At 35.3% G+C, this 19,862-nt stretch overlaps 1 protein-coding gene across 4 annotated transcripts in view; it reads left to right on the top strand.

Moving 5' to 3' along the window:
- Nucleotides 1–19,862, top strand: part of HDX (highly divergent homeobox) — a 216,047-nt gene that overhangs the window by 16,525 nt on the left and 179,660 nt on the right. For 2 of the 4 annotated variants that reach the window (XM_078363497.1, XM_002763046.6), the window contains exon 2: nt 17,800–17,946. The exons of the other annotated variants lie outside the window; for them this stretch is intronic. In XM_078363497.1, the coding sequence (XP_078219623.1) occupies nt 17,800–17,946 (147 nt within the window). The remainder of the gene's footprint in view (nt 1–17,799; nt 17,947–19,862) is intronic. 4 annotated transcript variants of the gene reach the window in all.

The raw sequence follows: 19,862 nt of genomic DNA, 5'->3' as shown, positions 1-19,862 counted from the left end.
AGTAACAGTAACAGGATTTCCTCTTTTATCTTAAACATCTAAACACAAACAAAAAAAAATCAGAAAAATAGAAAACAGTGAATTTTAGACCTTTGACAAAAGGCAGCATAGGACCATGATTCAGAAAAGAAGGGAGACAAGGTAAGCCCTATGAATGTCCCAACTTACTGCCTTGGGAAAGTTTCCAGACAATAGCTCAGGTGAAAGGAGCCCCACAAGCCTAGGAGTCTCTCTGAGTTGCAAAGACATAGTTCAGAGTTCAGAAAGTACAAGGATGTCTACAATTTGAGGGACAGTGTACTGGTGGGTACATTGCACAGTGAAGGAGAAAACTGCATATAGAGAGAGCTACGGAGATCTGTGGAAGGACCTTTCAAATTTCTGAATAGCGATCAGCTTAAGTATGTAATGAAACTGATGATGAGCCCAGAGAAGGAACCACAATAAGGAACAGGCAAATCAATCCTCAGAACTCACACAGGACCAGGAATAGTTACATTCCCACTAGCCAGATTGGAAAACGTCGTATCTCAAAACGCATTTAGGAAAGTCCTCACAAGGGTATTGCCTGAGTAATGGAGCAAATGAGATCTAGAATAAAGGTAATTCTACATTTTTCTGACAAAAGCAAATCTCAAAAGAATCAAACCAATTCCTAGTAACTTAAATATATCCCCAAACAAAGGCAACATTCAAAGACTACAAATTCGAATTCAAAGATTAGAAAAATGGACAGGATCCAATGACATGATTATAATATCTGATGTTAAATGAAAAATTACCAAGCATGCAAGGAAATTGGAAATTATACAACTCATTCCAGTGAGAAAGCAACAAGAAAAACAGAATGAAAAAAGGTGTAAAATTAGTAAAGAAGAATGTTTAAAAAAACAGCTATTATTTCTGAATTCCATATGTTTAATAAGGTAGAAGAAAGCACAAGCAAGATGAGAACAAAATAGATTTTTTTAAAAAGCCACATTGATAAAAATTCTAGAGGCAAAATATAGTATATGAAATGACAAATGTAGTGGATAGTTTTAACAGCACATTAGCTACTACAAAAGAAAAAAATAGTGAACTTTAACAGATACAAATAAAAATATTCAAAATGAAAAGTAGAGAGAAAAATATGAGAAATAAATGAATGGAGCCACAGTGAGTTATGAGCCAATGTCATCCAACCTACCATCCATATTTTTTGAGTCACAGAAGGTGGGAAGTAGACAAAACTTAACCTTAAAATGAACAGATGAAAATTTTACAAATTTGATGCAATCTATGAACCTGCATACCCAAGAAGCTCAACAGATCCCACGAAGAAGAAAGATGAAGAAAATAACACCAAGCTATTTCATAATCTAATTACTGAAATTCATAGAAAAGATAAAATCTTAAAAGCAGCCAGAGAAAATAACTGCACATTATGTATAGGGGAACAAATATGACAATGACAGGATATATCTCATGGAAACAATGCAACACAGAAAACAATGGGGCAACATTCTTAAAGTGCTAAAAGAAAAAAATAAGTTAACTTAGAATTATATATATATATATATATATATATATATATATATATATATATATATAAAGCAATATAAAGGTTCACCTCATACTAAAGTATAAAATACATCACTAGCAGATATACACTATCAAAACTGTTAAAGGAAATTGTCACACAGAAGAAAAATAATACCAAATTGAAATTTTAATGTCCATAATGGAAAGGAGAGTACTGTAAATGGTAAATATGTCAGTATAAATGAAAGATCTTTTAATTTAAAAAATAATTTTAAGCCATAACTTTAGTTTTAAAAATAACTTATTTGGGATTTAGTAACATTTGTAAAAGCAAAATGTATTGCAATAATAGCACAAAGGCCAATGAATAGAAGAGAAATAAAACGATAATTTAGTGAATAAGTAGAAAACCTGAAATCTATTACTTGAGTATCACTTTAACAAAATACTGGTAAAACAGCAAATTAAGCCAAAGACAAGGATAAAGAGGAAATGATAATGCTAAGAGCATAAATAAATGATATAGAAAACAGAAACACAATAAATAAATGCAATGAAAATGTTAGCTCTTTGAGAAAAATAAAAGAAAGAAGGCACAAATTGCCAATATCATAATAAGGAAGAATGTACCACAATAGGCTGTACAGACATTAAACAGTATACTCACAAAATATTAACCTATATGATTATACATTCCATGACTTACAGGAAATGGACCAATTTCTTAAAAGTTGGAAACTACCGAAATTATTGTAAAAAATAAACTCAGTAACTAAATATTTTATATTTAACTAGAGAAATTGAATTTCTAATTAAAGTCTTCCTTTAAAGAAATCTTCAGACCCAAATTGCTTCACCCACTAATGGTACAAAGCATTTTAAAAAGAAGTAATATCAAATCTACATTAAAGTTTTTTAGGAAATAGAAGTGGAGGTAATACTTTGGAACTCATTTGAGCACTTGCTATGCCTAAGGCATTGTTCTACAGGATGGTTAATAAAAAAAATTAAAAGTTGCTTCCTGTCATATAGAAGCTTATAGTAAGTGAGACAAAGAGAAAGAACTCTCTCCCTCTACCTGATTGGTTAAGACAGAGGAAAGCAGATTATCCTGCATGGTAGACAAGTTGAGAATAAAACTCTGTCTATAAAATCAGCAGTGGTGAACTTGTCCTGCTGGCTTCCCTTTGTCTATCAGTGGTACACAAAAATTGACATGATGATCTGGGAGTGCAATACCAAAGTTTGTTCAATCCAAGAGTTCCCAAAACTCTGTAACAACTCTGTCCTTCTCTGATCCAAAGCCCCACTTGCTCTGTGTTGTTAAGAAATAATTTAATATTTCATCTAATGTTTTTATTTGCCTTATTTACTCAATATTAAGCAAAATATGGCAGTTGTTTACTAAATAATTAGTGCCATAAGTTTTACTTAACCACAACTATATATCCACATGGTCACAGTGTTGATTTTAATCCAACTTTCTATTCCACTACTGCACAGTTCATAATGTGTGAAATAAAATAGCCATTATAACCACTATAGATCTTCTCTAGAGTAAAAAGGCATAGTAGTAATCCTTCACATGTCATTCCTCTAGCAAATTCAAGAAAATAAGTGTCACAAAATGTACAATGTAAGAACCAAATGGTACAGTCATGAATGAACCTCTCAGGCCTTTCCTGAAAATTCTGGTCTTTTATCAGATTAGAAAAAACAAACTAATGAAAAACGGTAAAACCTGACAAATTAGGAGTGAGAGGGAATTGCTAAAAGCAAGCCCACTGACAGTGTGACAAATGATGACAGATAAGGAGAGTAAGTGATAAACTATAAAAAGGATATGCAAGAATTTAACTGTTTTAATGAAGAGACAGACACTGTATTACAATTATTAGAACATCATTTATTAAATCATGTTTATAATGATGACCCAGTCTTATAAGAAATACTTTATTTTTCTACTCCCTGTTAAAATACTACAGTTCAGAAATATTTTCATCTAAAATGAAAACTTAGGAAAAATAAAGTTTTATTGCTCAAAGGAGTATATACTTTAGCTTTCCAGAATGACTAATTTCCCAAAATATCTTAGAAATGGAAGTATAGTAGTAACTGGGGAATCTTCATATGTCTTCATACCAAATTATTCAGAACAACTACAGAGTATACAATTAAACATGAAACATTCATTTTCATGACCAAGAAAATTAAAATGCCAAGAAAAAATGCCTAGAAATATATTATTACTAATGTCTTTTATTTGCTTCAAAACACTTCTAGGATTTAATTCATTCAAAAGTGTAGTTATTTGTATTTTCACATATAAAAGCTTCTGAGAAAGACAGAAAACTGGTTCTGTGTGCGTGTTTTAGATTTTAAACCAGTAGCATCAGCCAAAAGTATTGCTTTTCAGCAAGAGTTAAATAAATACAGCTTTAATTTGACTTAAAGTTCCTTAAAGTTTAGTTTGATCTAAATTTTTAAAATGCAGTGCTAGCCTTCCTATTCTAACCAAGATGAAGTATGCCCACCTTCTCTTCTGATTATTATAACCAAGAATATCTTCTGATATTCTAACCAAGATGAAGTATGCAACCTTCTCTTCTGATTATTATAGCTACAATCTCTGGACAAAATTTTTAAATTAGAACCCTAAATGTAATCAAAAGCAGGCAGATTGAGGAAGGCAGTCAGAATTTGAAGTGACCACATATGGATGAGATTTCCAGTTTTCCCCTCTTTCACTTGAGGCTTTGACCCAAGGCTGGATCCAACTCATGGAACTATGGAGCAGTACATTATTGGCTAAAACTGCAATAGCAGCTGGCAATCCCAACAGTGTGAGAGTAAATCCTGAGTCAGTTTCAGTCTCTTGTCTCTCACTTCCACTTTTGAATCAATGGTGGCTCCAGTTGTAGTGCTATGCAGCAGTGACAATAGAACAACTAAAATAAATTCTAAGGGAAACCCTATATTTCTGATTAGAGGACCAGGTAAAGTGGCCCTTGCAGGCTGTACAGTGAGTGGAGAATCATGGAGAGGAAAGAGTTGAGGAAGGAGATCTTGTAATACTGGGCATCAACCTGTAGAAAACTTAAGTTCATCTTTGAGTTGTTCATGAGTGGGACAGATTTGAAATAGATAGCAAAGGTTTTGGAAATAGAATTGACATGGAAACCACCACCTCAGTGGTACTAGTGTGAGAACAGATCTAAAGTAACACAGCAAAAAATTTGAAAACTGAACTGACTTGCTGACAGAAGTAAAATAAAAAAAAGTACTTTTTGTTGAATCTGACATACTTGATTGTCTGCTAACTGTGTTCTGCCAAATCAACATTCTCAAGAGGATGCCAGCAAATAATATTCAAAAGAACCAAAATAGAATTTGAACTTACTCAACTGGAGATGCCATCACCAATGACCCAGATGTTGGAATTGTATAAAAAGGTATTAAAACAGCTACTATAACTATGCTCCCTTAGATGAAAATAAACACCTTGAAAAAGAGTAAGCTGTTGGAAGTTCTCAGCAGAGTGTAGAGCTGAAAATTCATTATCTGAAATTTTTTAAAGGCTCCAACTGTGCTCAGTAACAGAATGATGAAGACAGTGGGAACAGTCAGTGAACTTTAAGACAAATCAACATAAATTATGCAATCTGATGAACAGAGAGGGAAATGAAATCTAGAAACATGAACAAAGCCTCAAGCCCTATGGGACATGAAAATGGTATTCATGTCATTGACATCCCAGAAGAATAAGAAAGACATTTGTGTAGAAAAAATATTTGAAGAAATAACAGCTGAAAATTTCCTACATGTTGTGAAAGATGAAAATTTACAAATTCAAGATTAAGGAGCTTGAAACAATACAAAATCAAATATATGTAGACACTTCATAATCAAACTGCTGAAAGCAAAAGGTAAAAAAAATGTTGAAAACAGCCATAGAAAAAGAGCATATACATATGAAAACAAGGATATGAATGACTGCTTTTTTCTCATGCAAAATTATGGAGATGAAAGACACTGGAAAAGCATCTTTAAATTCATGGAAAAAAGTTTTTAACCCAGAATCTTATAGTTCATGAAAATATGTATCAGAAATGATGAAATAAAGACATTATCAGATTAAAAAAAAACCTAAGAAAACTTTTTACAAACAGATCTATTTTTAAAAATATTAAATTAAGTTCTTTAGGCTGAATGGAAATGATAGTAGGAGAAAATTTGACTTTCAGGAACAGAAAAAAGATCAATCTAAATGGTAAATTCTGGGTAAATATGGGATTCAATTTTTATTTTCTTAAGTTTCTTAAAACTGTCGAAAGTAAAAATAACATTATCTATCAGGGTTTCTAATGCATAGAGATGTACTATGTATCATCACTGTAACACAAAGAGGGGAGGGAAAAGTGATCTAGATGGTTGTCACTGAGTCTGTAAAATATTAACTGTGTAGGAAGAAAAAAAATATGTACATTGTAATCCTTAAGCAATCACCAAAAAAATGTAAAATAAATTTAGCATAAAAATTAAAATAGAATACCAAGAAGCATTCAGATAATCCAAAAGAAGATGGAAAAAGGAGATCAATGTCAGAGGGACAAATGAAACAACAAATAAAATGGTATACCTATATCCAGCCATATCAGTAATTACATTAAATGTAAGCTTTATAAAGAAACTAATTAAAAGGCATTGTCATATTGTATTAAATAACAAAAATATATACTTTATAAAATAAATCCACTTTATATATAAAGGCATAGGGTAAAAGTAAAAGTATAGAAAGTGATATACTATGATACAGCAATCAAAACAAAGCTGGAATTTATATATTAGTGTCTGGCAAAGTAGAATGCAGAGCAAGGACTAGTACCAGGTATAAAGAGGGGCATTATATAACTAAGGAATAAAGGGTCAATTTACCAAAAAGATGTAACAATCCTACATGTATATGTGCCTACCAACAAATCTTCAAAATACATAAAGCAAAACGTTGGCTGGGCCCAGTGGCTCACACCAGTACTCTTAGCACTTTGGGAACCCAAGGAAGGCAGATCAGTTGAGGCCAGGAGTTCAAGACCAGCCTGGTCAGCATGGTGAAACCCCATCTGCACTAAAAATAGAAAAATTAGCCAGGCATGGTGATGTATGCCTGTAATCCCAGCTACTCGGGAGGCATGAGAATAGCTGGAACCCAGGAAATGGAAGCTGCCATGAGCTAAGATTGTGCCACTGCACTCCAGCCTGGGTGATGGAGTGAGACTATGTTTCAAAGAAGCAAACACATAAAGCAAAAACTTACAGAACTGAAATAAAAATAGACAAATCCACAGTTATACTTGGAGAGTACACCATTCCTCCTTTATTAATTGATAGAAAAAGTTGTGAGAAAGTCAATAAGGACATAGAAAACATGAAAAATACTATCAACCAATATGACCTAATTGACATTTTTAGAATACACATTCCTTTCAAATGTTCATGGAACATTCACCAAGAGAAATAATTTTCTGTGACTTAAAACACACTTTTTAAAAATTTTAAAGAATTGAAATGATAAAAAGTATGTTTTCTAATCACAACCAAATTACACCAAAAATTAGTAACAGAAAGATGTCTGGAAATGCCCTAAATATTTTAATTAAACAATAAACAAAAGAAATTGGAAAATATTTTGAAATGAATGACAATTAAAATATACTTTATCAAAATTCTTAGAATGTAATTAAAGCAATACTTAGAAGTAAATTTAACATTACTTGCTTGTATTTAGAAAAGAAGAAAGGTCTCAGATCAAGAATATAAGCTTCCATCTCAAGAAACTAGAAAAAGGAAAGTAGATGAAATCCAAACAAAGCCAAATGAAGAGACTAGTAAATATAAGAGCAGATCAAATTCACTGATCATCAGAGAAATAGAAATAAAACCACAATGAGATACCATTTCACACCAGTCAAAATGACTATTTTTGAAAAGTCAAAAAATATCAGATATTGGCAAAGAATGTGGAGAAAATGCGACACTTACATGCTGTTGGTAGGAATGTAAATTAGTTCAACCTCTGACATTGTTTGGCTGTGTCTGCACCCAAATCTCATCTTGAATTATAGTTCCCATAATCCCCATATGTTGTGGGAAGTACCCTGTGGGACGTAACTGAATCATCGGGTGGTATTTCCCCATGCTGTCTTCATGATAGTGAGCAATCTCTCACTATATCTGATGGTTTTCTAACGGACTTCCCTCTTCACTTGGCTCTCATTTTTTCCTTCTTGTCATCATGTGAAGAAGGACATGTTTGCTTCTGCCATAACTGTAAGTTTCCTGACGCCTCTTCAGCTATATGGAACTATAAGTCAGTTAAAAGTTTTGCATTAGGCGAGGCACGGTGGCTCACACCTGTAATCCTGGCACTTTGGGAGGCCAAGATGGGCGGGTCACGAAGTCAGATCAAGGTCATCCTGGCTAACACAGTGAAACCCCATCTCTACTAAACATACAAAAATTTAGCTTGACATGGTGGCAGGCACCTGTATTCCCAGCTACATGGGAGGCTGAGGCAAGAGAATCACTTAACCCAGGAGGTGGAGGTTGCAGTGAGCCAAGATCGTGCCACTGCACTCCAGCCTGTGCTACAGAGTGAGACTCCATCACACACACACACACACACACACACACATACACACACACACACACACATACACACACACACTATATATATAAAACCCACTTTCCAGCAGTTCTTTACAGCAGCATGAGAACAGACAAATATAGTAAATTGGTACTGGGAGTGGGACACTGCTATAAGGATACCTAAAAATGTGGAAGCAACTTTGAACCAGGCAGAGGTTGGAACAGTTTGGGTGGCTCAGAAGAAGACAGGAAAATGTGGTGGAACTTCCTAGAGACTTAGAGGGCTCCTAAGGCAGTAAGATGTAGGGAAGTTTGAAACTTCTGAGAGACTTGTTAAATGGCTTTGACCAAAAGGCTGACCGTGATATGGACAATGAAGTCCAGGCTGAGGTGGTCTCAGATGAAGATGAGGAACTTGGAAACTGAAGTAAAGGTCACTCTTGCTATTCAAAGAGACTGGTGGTGGCATTTTGCCCTTACCTAGAGATCTGCGAAATTTTGAACTTGAGAGAGGTGATTTAGGGTATCTGGTGCAAGACATTTCTAAGTGGCAAAGCATTGAAGGGGAAGCAGAGCATAAAAATTTGGAAAATGCGCAGCCTGATGATGCAGTGGAAAAGAAAATCGCATTTTCTGGTGAGAAATTCAAGCTGGCTGCAGAAATTTTCATAAGTAACAAGGAGCCAAATGCTAATTACCAAGACAATGGAGAAAATGTCTACAGGGCATTTCAGAGATCTTCATGGCAGGCCACCCCCCCATCACAGATGCAGAGGCCTATAAGGAAAAAATGGTTTCATGGGCTGGGCTCAGGGCCTTGCTACTTTGTGCAGTCAGGATTTGGTGCCATGCATTCCAGCCATGGCTAGAAGGGGCCAACATACAGTTCAGGCCATTGCTTCAGAGGGTGCAAGCCTTAAACCTTGGTGGCTTACAGATGGTGTTAGCCCTTGCAGGTGCACATAAGTCAAGAATTGAGGTTTGGCAATGTCCACCTAGGTTTCAGAAGATGTATGGAAATGCCTGGATGTCCAGGCAGATATTTGCTGAATGGACGGGGCCCTCATGGAGAACCTCTGCTAGGGCAATGTGGAAGGGACATGTGGAGTTGGAGACCCCACACAGAGAGGAGAGCTGTAAGAAGAGGGCCACTGTCCTGTAGACACAAGAGCAGTAGATCCACTGATGGCTTACAGCATGAACCTGGAAAAGCTACATATACTTAACACCAGCCTGTGAAATCAGCTGGGAGGGTGGCTGTACCCTGCAAAGCCACAAGGTTGGAGCTTCCCAAGTCTCTTCAAGCCCATATCCTGCATCAGCATAACATGGATGTGATACATGGAGTCAAAGGAGATCATTTTGGATCTTTAAGTTTTAATGACTGCCCTATTGGATTTTGAACTTGCATGGGGCCTATAGCCCATTTATTTTGCACAAATTCTCCCATTTGCCTAATGCCTATACCCCCATTTTATCTAGGAAGTAACTAACTTGTTTTTGAGTTTACAGGCTCATAGGCGGAAGTGACTTGCTTTGTCTCAGAAGAGAATTTGGACTTGGCCTTTTGGGTTAATGCTGAAATGAATCAAGACTTTGGGGAATTTTTGGAAGGGTAATACTGTCTTTTGAAATGTGAGGACATGAGATTTGGTATGGGCCAGAGACGGAATGATATGATTTGGCTGTGTCACCACTCAAATTTCGACTTGAATCAAATCTCCCAGAATTCCCACATGTTGTGGGAGGGACCCAGTGGGAGATAATTGACTCATGGTGGTGGTTTCTCCCATGCTATTCTTATGGTAGTAAGTTTTTGTGAGATGTTATGGTTTTGAAAGGGGCTTCCCCCTTTGCTTGGCTCTCATTATTCTCCTTCCTGCCACCATGTGAAGACGGACTTGTTTGCTCTCCTTTCTGCCATGACTGTAAGTTTCTTGAGGCCTCCCCAGGCATGCAGAACTGTGAATCAATTAAACATCCCTCTATAAGTTACCCAGTCCTGCAAAGTTCTTTATAGCAGTGTGAAAATGGACTAATACAACCCCTATGAAAGCAGTATGGAGATTTCCCAATGAACTAAAACTAGAACTATAATTTGACCCAGTAATATCACTACTGGGTATCTGCCCAAAGGAAAAGAAATTGTTTTATCTAAAAGATACCTGGACTCATATATTTATTTCAGCTCTATTCATAATAGCAAAGACATGGAATCAATCTAAGTGTCTATCAACACTGGATTGGACAAAGAAAAATGTACATATACACCATAAAATAATCCATAGCCATAAGAATGAATAAAACCATATTCTTTACAACAACATGGATGCAGCTGGAGGCCATTATCCTAAGTGAATTAACACAGAAACAGAAAGTCAAATAACACATGTTCTCATTTATAAGTGGAAGCTAAACAATGTGTACATATGGACATAAATATATTACTCCAAAAGTGGAAAGGGAGGGAGACAATCAAGGTTTGAAAAACTACCTGCTGGGTACTATGTTCACTATTTGGGTGATGGGCTCACCAGCAGCCCAAACCCCAGCATCACCCAATATACCCATGTAAGAAACCTTTACGTATGCATCCTGAATCTAAAAAATAAATAAATAAAATAAAGGTTGAGATTAAATTTGATGAGGTGATTAAAATTCAAGAATTAAAAAAAATTGCACAAGCACTTAAAAAGGTGGGAAAGGCACCTGTAGAGTGGGAAAACAGACCCCAGTTTGTACATAAAATGACAGAAGGCAGAAAATGATGTTTGCAGAGTATCGTAGGAAAATAAATACATCTGGTAAATAGAACAGTGGACAAAATCAAACCAAATAACCTATAAGTGATGTGGAATCTGGCATCAAAAGACTAACAATGAGCATTGCACCCACCATGTCTCCTGTGATAAATATTGCGTCCCTTGTACATTTTATCTGGCACATTGAAGGTACTCAATAAATACTTGATGAACAAAAATAGATAGCAAAAGTCAATGGAAATGAAGACATAAAAACAATAGACAAAACTAATGAAATGAAAAGCTAGTCATTTTAATTAAGCAATAATAGGGATCTTTTAAAAGATCACTAAATACATGCTAAATAAAGAAGAGGAAACAATTTACCAATACCAAGAAGGGAAAAGATACATCACCCCAGATCCTACAGATAGTAAAAAAATAATAAGAATCTATTAATAAACAATTTTATAGCTTTGAATTCAACAATTTAGATGAAATGGAGCAATACCTTGAAAGACACAAACTGTCAAAACTCACTCAAGAATAGATTATTTGAATAATATTGGAATGTAATTTGTACTTCAAAACATTCTCACAAAGAAAACTTCCTGTTCAGATGATTTCATTGGTGATTTCTAAGATAGATTTAAAAAAAAATTATTCGCTATTTCATGTGATTTCTTCTACAATATATAAGTGAAAGAAATACTACCTAACCCATTACTGTAGTACTAAAACCAAATACAGTACAAGAAAAGAAAACCACACCACAGAAATAGACTCAAAGATTTTTAACTAAATAATTAAAAATGTAATCAATTATATATAAAAAGAACAATACATGACTACCAAGTGAGGTTTATTCCAGGAATAGAAGTCTGGTTTATCATTTGAAAATCAATCAGCATGATTTACCATTTCAAAAGACTAAAGAATAAAAATTATGCAATTATTTCAATAGATGCAAGAAAAAGCATTTACCAAAATTCAATACCCATTAGTGGTAACAATAATAATAGTAATAATAAAAACACTATTTAATAAACATATAAGGGAACTTCTTTAACCTGGAGAAGGGCATGTATGAAAAACCTGTAGCAAACATCATACTTAATGGTGAAAGATTTAACGCTTTTCCTCCAAACTTGAGAATAAGGCAAGAATGTCTACTCTCATAGCTCTTAGTAAAACATCATGCTTTATGTCAACGTCATGCTTTATGTCCTAGCCAGTCCAGTAAGTGCAAGATAGAGAAATGAAAGGAATGCATGTCAGAAAACAAGAAATAAGCTTGTCCCTGTTTGTGGACAGCATGATTGTGTAGCAAATACCTAGCAATCAACCGAATCCCCTGGAATTAGTGGGTTAGTTTAGCATAGTTGGAGAATACAACTTGAATGTACCAAAATCAATTGTATGTTCAATACACTAGCAACAAACAATTGGAAATGTTTTAAAAAAATACAATTTACAATAACACCCCCCTTCACTGAAAACAGAAAATATATAGGTATTTATTTAACAGACTATGTGCTGGATCTGTTTCCTGAAAACTATAAATCTTCAGTAAAAGAAATCAAATAAGATATAAATAATTAACAAAAGATAAACCACAGGTGGATTTTTAACTAAATATTTAAAAATGTAATCAATTATATATAAAAAGAACAATACATGACTACCAAGTGAGGTTTATTCCAGGAATAGAATAAACCTAGAAAAAATTTCTCCAGGTGGAGAAATTTTGGGAATCATATTTCTGATGAAGTGTTTGTATCCAGAATATATAATGAACCTTCAATACTCAATAATAAGTAAACAAACAACCGAGTTTAAAAATTTGGAAAATATTTGAGTAAAACACTTCCACAAAGAAGTGGCAGATAAGTATATGAAAACATGTTCAACATCGTTTGTCACTAGAGAAATACAAATTAAAACCACAACAATAATATTCAATTACACACCTATGAAATGGCCAATTTTAAAAAATTGACTGTGATATATGTTGATTCCTCATCAGTGAAACAGCTGAAACTTTCACTGAATGTTTTCCAGTGCATTCGAGAATACAAATTTTTACAGCCAATTCTGAAAACAGGCTAACAACTTATGAAGTTAAACATACACTTACCATATGACCCAGAAATCCCATTCCTAGGTATTTACTCGAGAGAAATGAAAACTTACCTGCACACAGAAATCTGTGTACAAATGTTCTTAATGGCTTTATACATAATCACCAAGAACTTAAAACAGCTCAAATGTCCTTCAGTGGATGAATTAACTGTGGTATATCCGTACAATGAAATACCACTTTACAAGAAAAAGGAACAAACTACTGATGACACACAGCTACTCAGATTTATCTTAAATGCTCTATGTTAGGTGAAAGAAGCTAGGCTCAAGAGTCTACATGTTGTATGATTCCATTTATATGGTAGTCTATAGAAGTCAAAATTATAGAAACAGTGGTTGATAGATTCTGGGGTGTCTGGAGGGCTTGATAATGAGGCAGCTTAAGGGAAATTTTTGGGAGTGATGAAACTATTCTGTCTTGATTTTGGTAATGGTTTGATGACTATATACATTTATCTTAACTCATAAAACTGTACATGAAAAAGTGAATTTTACTGAATGTAAGTTTAGATGTGAGTAATAATAATGGATAAAAAGGACGACATTAATATAGACATGTTGGCCATAATAAGATATTCAAGATGTTATGTTTATCTTGGTTCACCACTTTGTAACCAAAAACATCAATGGCTTATCCAAAATTCACATTTTTAATATTGGAAAGAATGTGTTATATTTGAATTGATGATGATTTTATGGACTTGTTCCATTTTAATTTATTACTTATTTATTTGGAGACAGGGTTTTACTCTGTCACTCAGGCTGGAGTGCAGTGGTGCAATCATAGCTCACTGTAACTCAAACTCCTGGGTTCAAGTGACCCTCCCACCTGAGTCTCCAGAATAGCTAGGACAGGCACATGCCACAATGCCCCACTAATTACAAAAACAATTGCAGAGATGGGGGTCTCACTATGCTGCGAGGCTGTTTTCAAAGTCCTGGTCTCAAAAAATCCTCCTACGTCAGTCTCCAAATGTGTCATCCCATTTGGAAAATCTTGTTTATCAATAATGAATACTTGTAAGTAATTGTTTTGGTAATTTTAATATGTTTTAATTAGCTGGGGCATTAGTAAGGCATTGAGCTTGTTTTAAGTATGGCACTATACTATAACACTATAAGAACAGTGTTACATCATATAGGAATTTATTTCAAATGTTTCTGTGTGAAAATGTAGCCTTAGCTATCTGGAATGCCTAAGGAAGCAGTCCTTCTTACAAGCTGTGTTTTTCAGGTACTTCCAAAACAACAAATCTAAAAAATTTACTAATTGTTCAGCTAGCTTAAATAGAACATATTAAGCATGATTTAATATTTTCTCAATGTCTCAGAGTCTTCATTAAAATACTGAATCTTAAACTTCAGTGGAACCTGAAAATTTCCCTATCTGAATATGCTATATAAACTTAAGGGCCTAGTTATACTAAAAATATAGGCATGTTACTGTAACATGCTTTCCACCTTGAGACTAATGAGTTAATATATCATAACTTATTTGTAGCAACCCAGAGTGATAGATGAGTTGTATAACCCAGCATTTTACAGACTTCGTAATGGATATTCATGAAAATTAAATGATTTACCAAATTGTCAGCAATGAAGCTGAGCATAAAACACATGTTGTCTTATTCCTGTGGGTGGGCATCTGCTGAATGGGTAGCACAATACAGAATATTAGACTAGGAAATATTGGGAGTAAAGCTAAATGAATTGTTACTTCAGCACTGAATCCCCTAATTCAGCCACCATCCCCACCACAATTCAACGAACCTAAATTTCCAGGAAACTGATGGTTTGTCAGTTTACCTTCCATATAAACAAAAATCCAACTCTAAATGTCATTATTTTAAAAACTCTAATTTGATTATTTTTTGCAAATGATTAACAACCTTGGCTGTGCCAAGATATTCAATATCTTGCCATTACAGAGGTCAAGATAGCTAGGGTGGATGAAGATAATGATAAATTATCTTGCTCAAATGGGGTATCTAATTGTTGTTGTTGTAAAGAATTAACTTCCGGGCTGGGCGCGGTGGCTCACGCCTGTAATCCCAGCACTTTGGGAGGCCGAGGCGGGTGGATCACGAGGTCAAGAGATCGAGACCATCATGGTCAACATGTTGAAACCCCGTCTCTACTAAAAATACAAAAACTCAGCTGGGCACAGTGGCGCGTGCCTGTAATCCCAGCTACTCAGGAGACTGAGGCAGGAGAATTGCCTGAACCCAGGAGGTGGAGGTTGCGGTGAGCCGAGATCATGCCATTGCACTCCAGCCTGGGTAACAAGAGTGAAACTCCGTCTCAAAAAAAAAAAAAAAAAAGAATTAACTTCCTGCCATTTGAAAGAAAAATAGTAGATCTTTGGAGCAAAGTCGCCTTACTGCTGTTGCTACTGAATTTAAAAGGAAACCTAAATGGTCCCTGCATTGTCTATTGTCAGAGTTGTAGTATTCAGAAACGTGTTTAGTACTCAGTCATCTATATTTGGCTATTGGTATCAGTGGGTAAGGACCTGCTGTGTTTTGTAGGTTGATATTATACTCAGATAAATGTAACAGTTGCAGCCAGGTAATGGGAAAACATAGGGCACATATTATCACACTTGCTGATCACTCACATCTTGTACTTTAGGATTTTTGCAGTAGGAACAGCCCTGCAGAGGAGGATCAGAGCTCTGATTATACGTTAAAAAACTGAAGTTTACCTTTGTCCTCAGGACCCATATCAAAGTACCTTGCTTCTAAATCCATACCAGATGAAATATTTCAGGTATTTGATCTCCATCTTCTGGCTCTTCTCCTGACTGCTGCTGTACCATTTAGGAAAAGAAATCCCAAATTGCTCTGAAATCTGGCAGCCATGATAGTAAAAAATTGCTTTAGTGGATATTGTTCCTGCCCACTTGTCCAAGCCTCTTTGAAAATTTAGTTCAGTTTAGGCTTACATATTAGTGCACTTGAATGAGATCCCCTTCAGAAAGTTAGTAGAAGTCTTTGCTTCTGATGTTTCAGGGAGAAACTTTACTTTCATCTTTCCTGGTGCTTGCCTACATCTGATTGACTCTAGTCAGATCTCTTAACATTAGACGGGAGATAGATGAGATAGATGCTTGTGTGGGCAGGAAAGAAATTCAGGTGTACAGATTGCACTGGATGACTGTTTACTTTCCTTATTAGACAGCTTTATTGTTTGAAGTATTCAGAGAAAGATAAGTTGTTTCCATGTTAATGTACTTGGTTATTTCCATACACAGTATGCCAGACAAATTTCTGTCTGGTTTGACTGGTAGGGTTTTGTTGTCCTTTCTTTCTTCCTTCCTTCCTTCCTTCCTTCCTTCCTTCCTTCCTTCCTTCCTTCCTTCCTTCCTTCCTTCCTTCCTTCCTTCCTTCCTTCCTTCTTTCCCTCCCTCCCTCCCTCCCTCCCCCCTTCCCCCCTCCCTCCCTCCCTCCCTCCCTCCCTCCTTCCTTCCTTCCTTCCTTCCTTCCTTCCTTCCTTCCTTCCTTCCTTCTTTCCCTCCCTCCTTCCTTCCTTCCTTCCTTCTTTCCCTCCCTCCCTCCCTCTCTCCCCCCTCCCTCCCTCCCTCCCTCCCTCCCTCCTTCCTTCCTTCCTTCCTTCCTTCCTTCCTTCCTTCCTTCCAAGGTTTCTCTCTGTCACTCAGGCTGGAGTGCAGTGGTACAATCTCAGTTCACTGCAACCTCCATATGTGGGGCTCAAGTGATCCTCCTACCTCAGCCTCCCAAGTAGCTGGGACCACAGGCTCACACCACCATGCACAACTATTCTGTTGCTGTTTTCTTAATTTTCTTGTTTATTTTTTTTTCTGTCAACTTTTCCAATTAACAAGTTTAGTGTGACAGCTTTTAACAAGAACCCGAAATTGACTTAATCTAATTACAAGGATTATTTGTGAATTGCATTACTAGAATTTATCATTGTTAAAGAAGAGTTTGACCTGATTTTATTCTTTAAATTCACAGAGTTGTATACCCTTAATATTAAACATTTTATCTATTGGCAGGAAAGATAAAGCATTTCCTTTATATTACTTATCTTGTCAAATTGTGGCAGTGTCAGTTTAGTTAAAAGGTACATAGTTTTAACGTGGTTTATTTTTAGTAAAATGTACATAATTTTACATTTTTATTTATATGCCATGTTTATTAAAATAATTATTTTGGTCAGTATTGCCTAAAGCACAGAAATGTTCACGGTCACTAAACCTTCTTGTTTATTTTTAAACTCTAAAAAGAGGTTATGTTTTAATATATAAAAATAATTCCTTTATCTAAGAAAGAGGAAAAATAAAAGCACCCTTTTGTTCCAGAGCACAGCTTCTGTCTATAAAACATATGCCAATGCCTCGCTTGACAAAGAACAGTGAGTGTCCCTGTTGATAAATAATCACGTATGGCTACCACCATCTCTGATTTTACTAGCCATATTCATTTCAATGCAATAATCTTTTTTTCCATGCATTATCAATAACGAGATAAGGATTTTTCTGTTTTTTTTTCTTTAAAGTTGGCACTTTATCTGAACAAATTCAATAAGTGTTTGCACTATGCAAAGTTTTAATTGAGAAGCTGTCTCCATTTAGCACATAAATTATTGCCCAGCACTGGGGATTAATTTACTCAAAGAAGTCTTACAGCTTGGAAGCACTGACGTTGTATAAAAAATAGGTGTATAAATTCTACACATACCAAATTTTTATTCCGATTTTCAGAGTATCTTCTTTTATTTTTAGATGAATCTACGTTCTGTATTTACTGTAGAACAACAAAGGATTTTACAGCGTTATTATGAAAATGGAATGACAAATCAAAGTAAAAATTGCTTTCAGCTCATATTACAGTGTGCACAGGAGACTAAACTGGACTTCAGTGTAGTCAGGGTAAGTATTGAGGTCTTAAACTCAAATATACAGCTTATTACAAGTGATATTTGCTTAATATGAGAAAAATATTCAGGGTGTGAAGTCACTAATTTTATAAACAGCTTCACTTCCCTGGTGTTACAATACTATTTTAAAAATAACTAGGGCTAATCTTCTACTATGTATTTGTTTCTATAAATACCTTGAAAACACAGAAACGTTAGTAAACATCTTTTTAAAATCTTAGTTGTTTAAACTAATAAATACATTTAAGATTCATTGTTGATCTTATGCTCTTTAGTCCCCAAATTAATGTAGATATAAGCCCCCAAAATGATGTTAATAAAACAGGCATTTACCAAGTGAATGCTACATATGTGACATATTTTTCATTGTATTTGAATTTTTCAAGGCATTTTGTCTGCTTTACAAATACTTTCTCTAAGTAAAACGTATGCATTTTGGTGGGTTAGCGAGTAAGAGACATGGAATCCTAGAGGAGTAAATTTTTCTTTATCACAATCATAGCTATCCATCTGTAAAAATCAGAGCTACTGCGTTCTTGAAAGGCAATGAGAAAGTGATAGAGAGGAGGCAAGAGATAAATCTAAGAGGAACGGTCACAGATTTTGTTGAATGCATAGATCCTTTTATGTTTGTTTGAAAATGTCACAAATCCTCTTGGTATGAAAGCTTAGTGATTGAAATATTAGCAACTTTCTTCTAGTTGGCATTCATTAGGCTAATTTGGGAATGAGAAAGGACATCTGTTCTTAAGTTTATTTTGCTGTCCATATACCCTTCAAAGACCCTAAAGATAAATATCTGTTAAGAAGAAGAATTATTTGGAATGTATGTTTCTTAAAGACTAAAAGATTTATTCGCCTTCAAATAGAGAATTGTGCCACCAGTTCTAGAGAAAATCCAGGATACCTGTTACCTTTCCCTTTCCCTTTCCTTTCCTTTTTTTTTTTTTTTTTTTTGAGACAGAGTCTCGCTCTTGTTGCCCAGGCTGGAGTTCAGTGGCATGATCTCGGCTCACTGCAACCTGCGTCTCCCAGGTTCAGGTGATTCTCCTGCCTCAGCCTCCCGAGTAGCTGGGATTACAGGTGTCTTCCACCATGCCTGGCTAATTTTTTGTGTTTTTAGTAAAGATGGGGTTTCACCATGTTGGGCAGGCTGGTCCCAAACTCCTGACCTCAAGTCGATCCGCCCACCCTGGCCTCCCAAAGTGCTGGGATTACAGGCGTAAGCCACCGTGCCTGGCCCAGGATAACTGTTTCTTAATTGCTGAGACCAATCATTATACTCAGATTTGTTTAAGAACCAGAAATAACTCCTATTAACAGCTTTAAACGGCTTATTTGAAATATCTTTACTAAACCACAGAGGAAAATGTCTAATTGTCTTAAAAATGTAATATAAAAATGTATGATATTTCAAGTTAATGAGATTGCATTTAAAAAGTGCTACTGTATCTCCCCCCTGCAGTAATTTCCTGTTTTTTTTTTCTTTTATCTTGTCATTACTTTAAAGTGAAAACCCTTGCCAGGCAGCTGCATTGTGGACTATCTGTCATAGTTCCAATGTGTTATTGCAATCTTCCCCTCATAACTTGTCACTGAATATTGAGAGTGTTCAAATACAGAGATTTACATTATGCTCAAAATGGCGTGAAAATGTAAAACAAACAATGGGAATGAAATATATAATTTCTTAGAATGTAGATTATCAGTAAAATGTTACATATTACAAGAAAGTGTAAAAAATGGATTCGTTCCCTCCATTCCGATGTAAATTGTACAGAAATTCAGTCTTCCTAATCTAAATCTTGACACTGTTTGATGGCTTTTCCAGTTAAAGGGAAAAAGGAATTTTTTGTAGACTCATCACTCTACACCCTACCCCCCTCCCCAGATACGTTGCTAGGATTA

This window comes from Callithrix jacchus, chromosome X (genome assembly GCF_049354715.1).
Source record: "Callithrix jacchus isolate 240 chromosome X, calJac240_pri, whole genome shotgun sequence".
NCBI classification, from domain to species: Eukaryota; Metazoa; Chordata; class Mammalia; order Primates; family Cebidae; genus Callithrix; species Callithrix jacchus.
The sequence above is the reverse complement of the archived record's forward strand: the minus strand, read 5'-3'. Positions and strand labels throughout refer to the sequence as shown.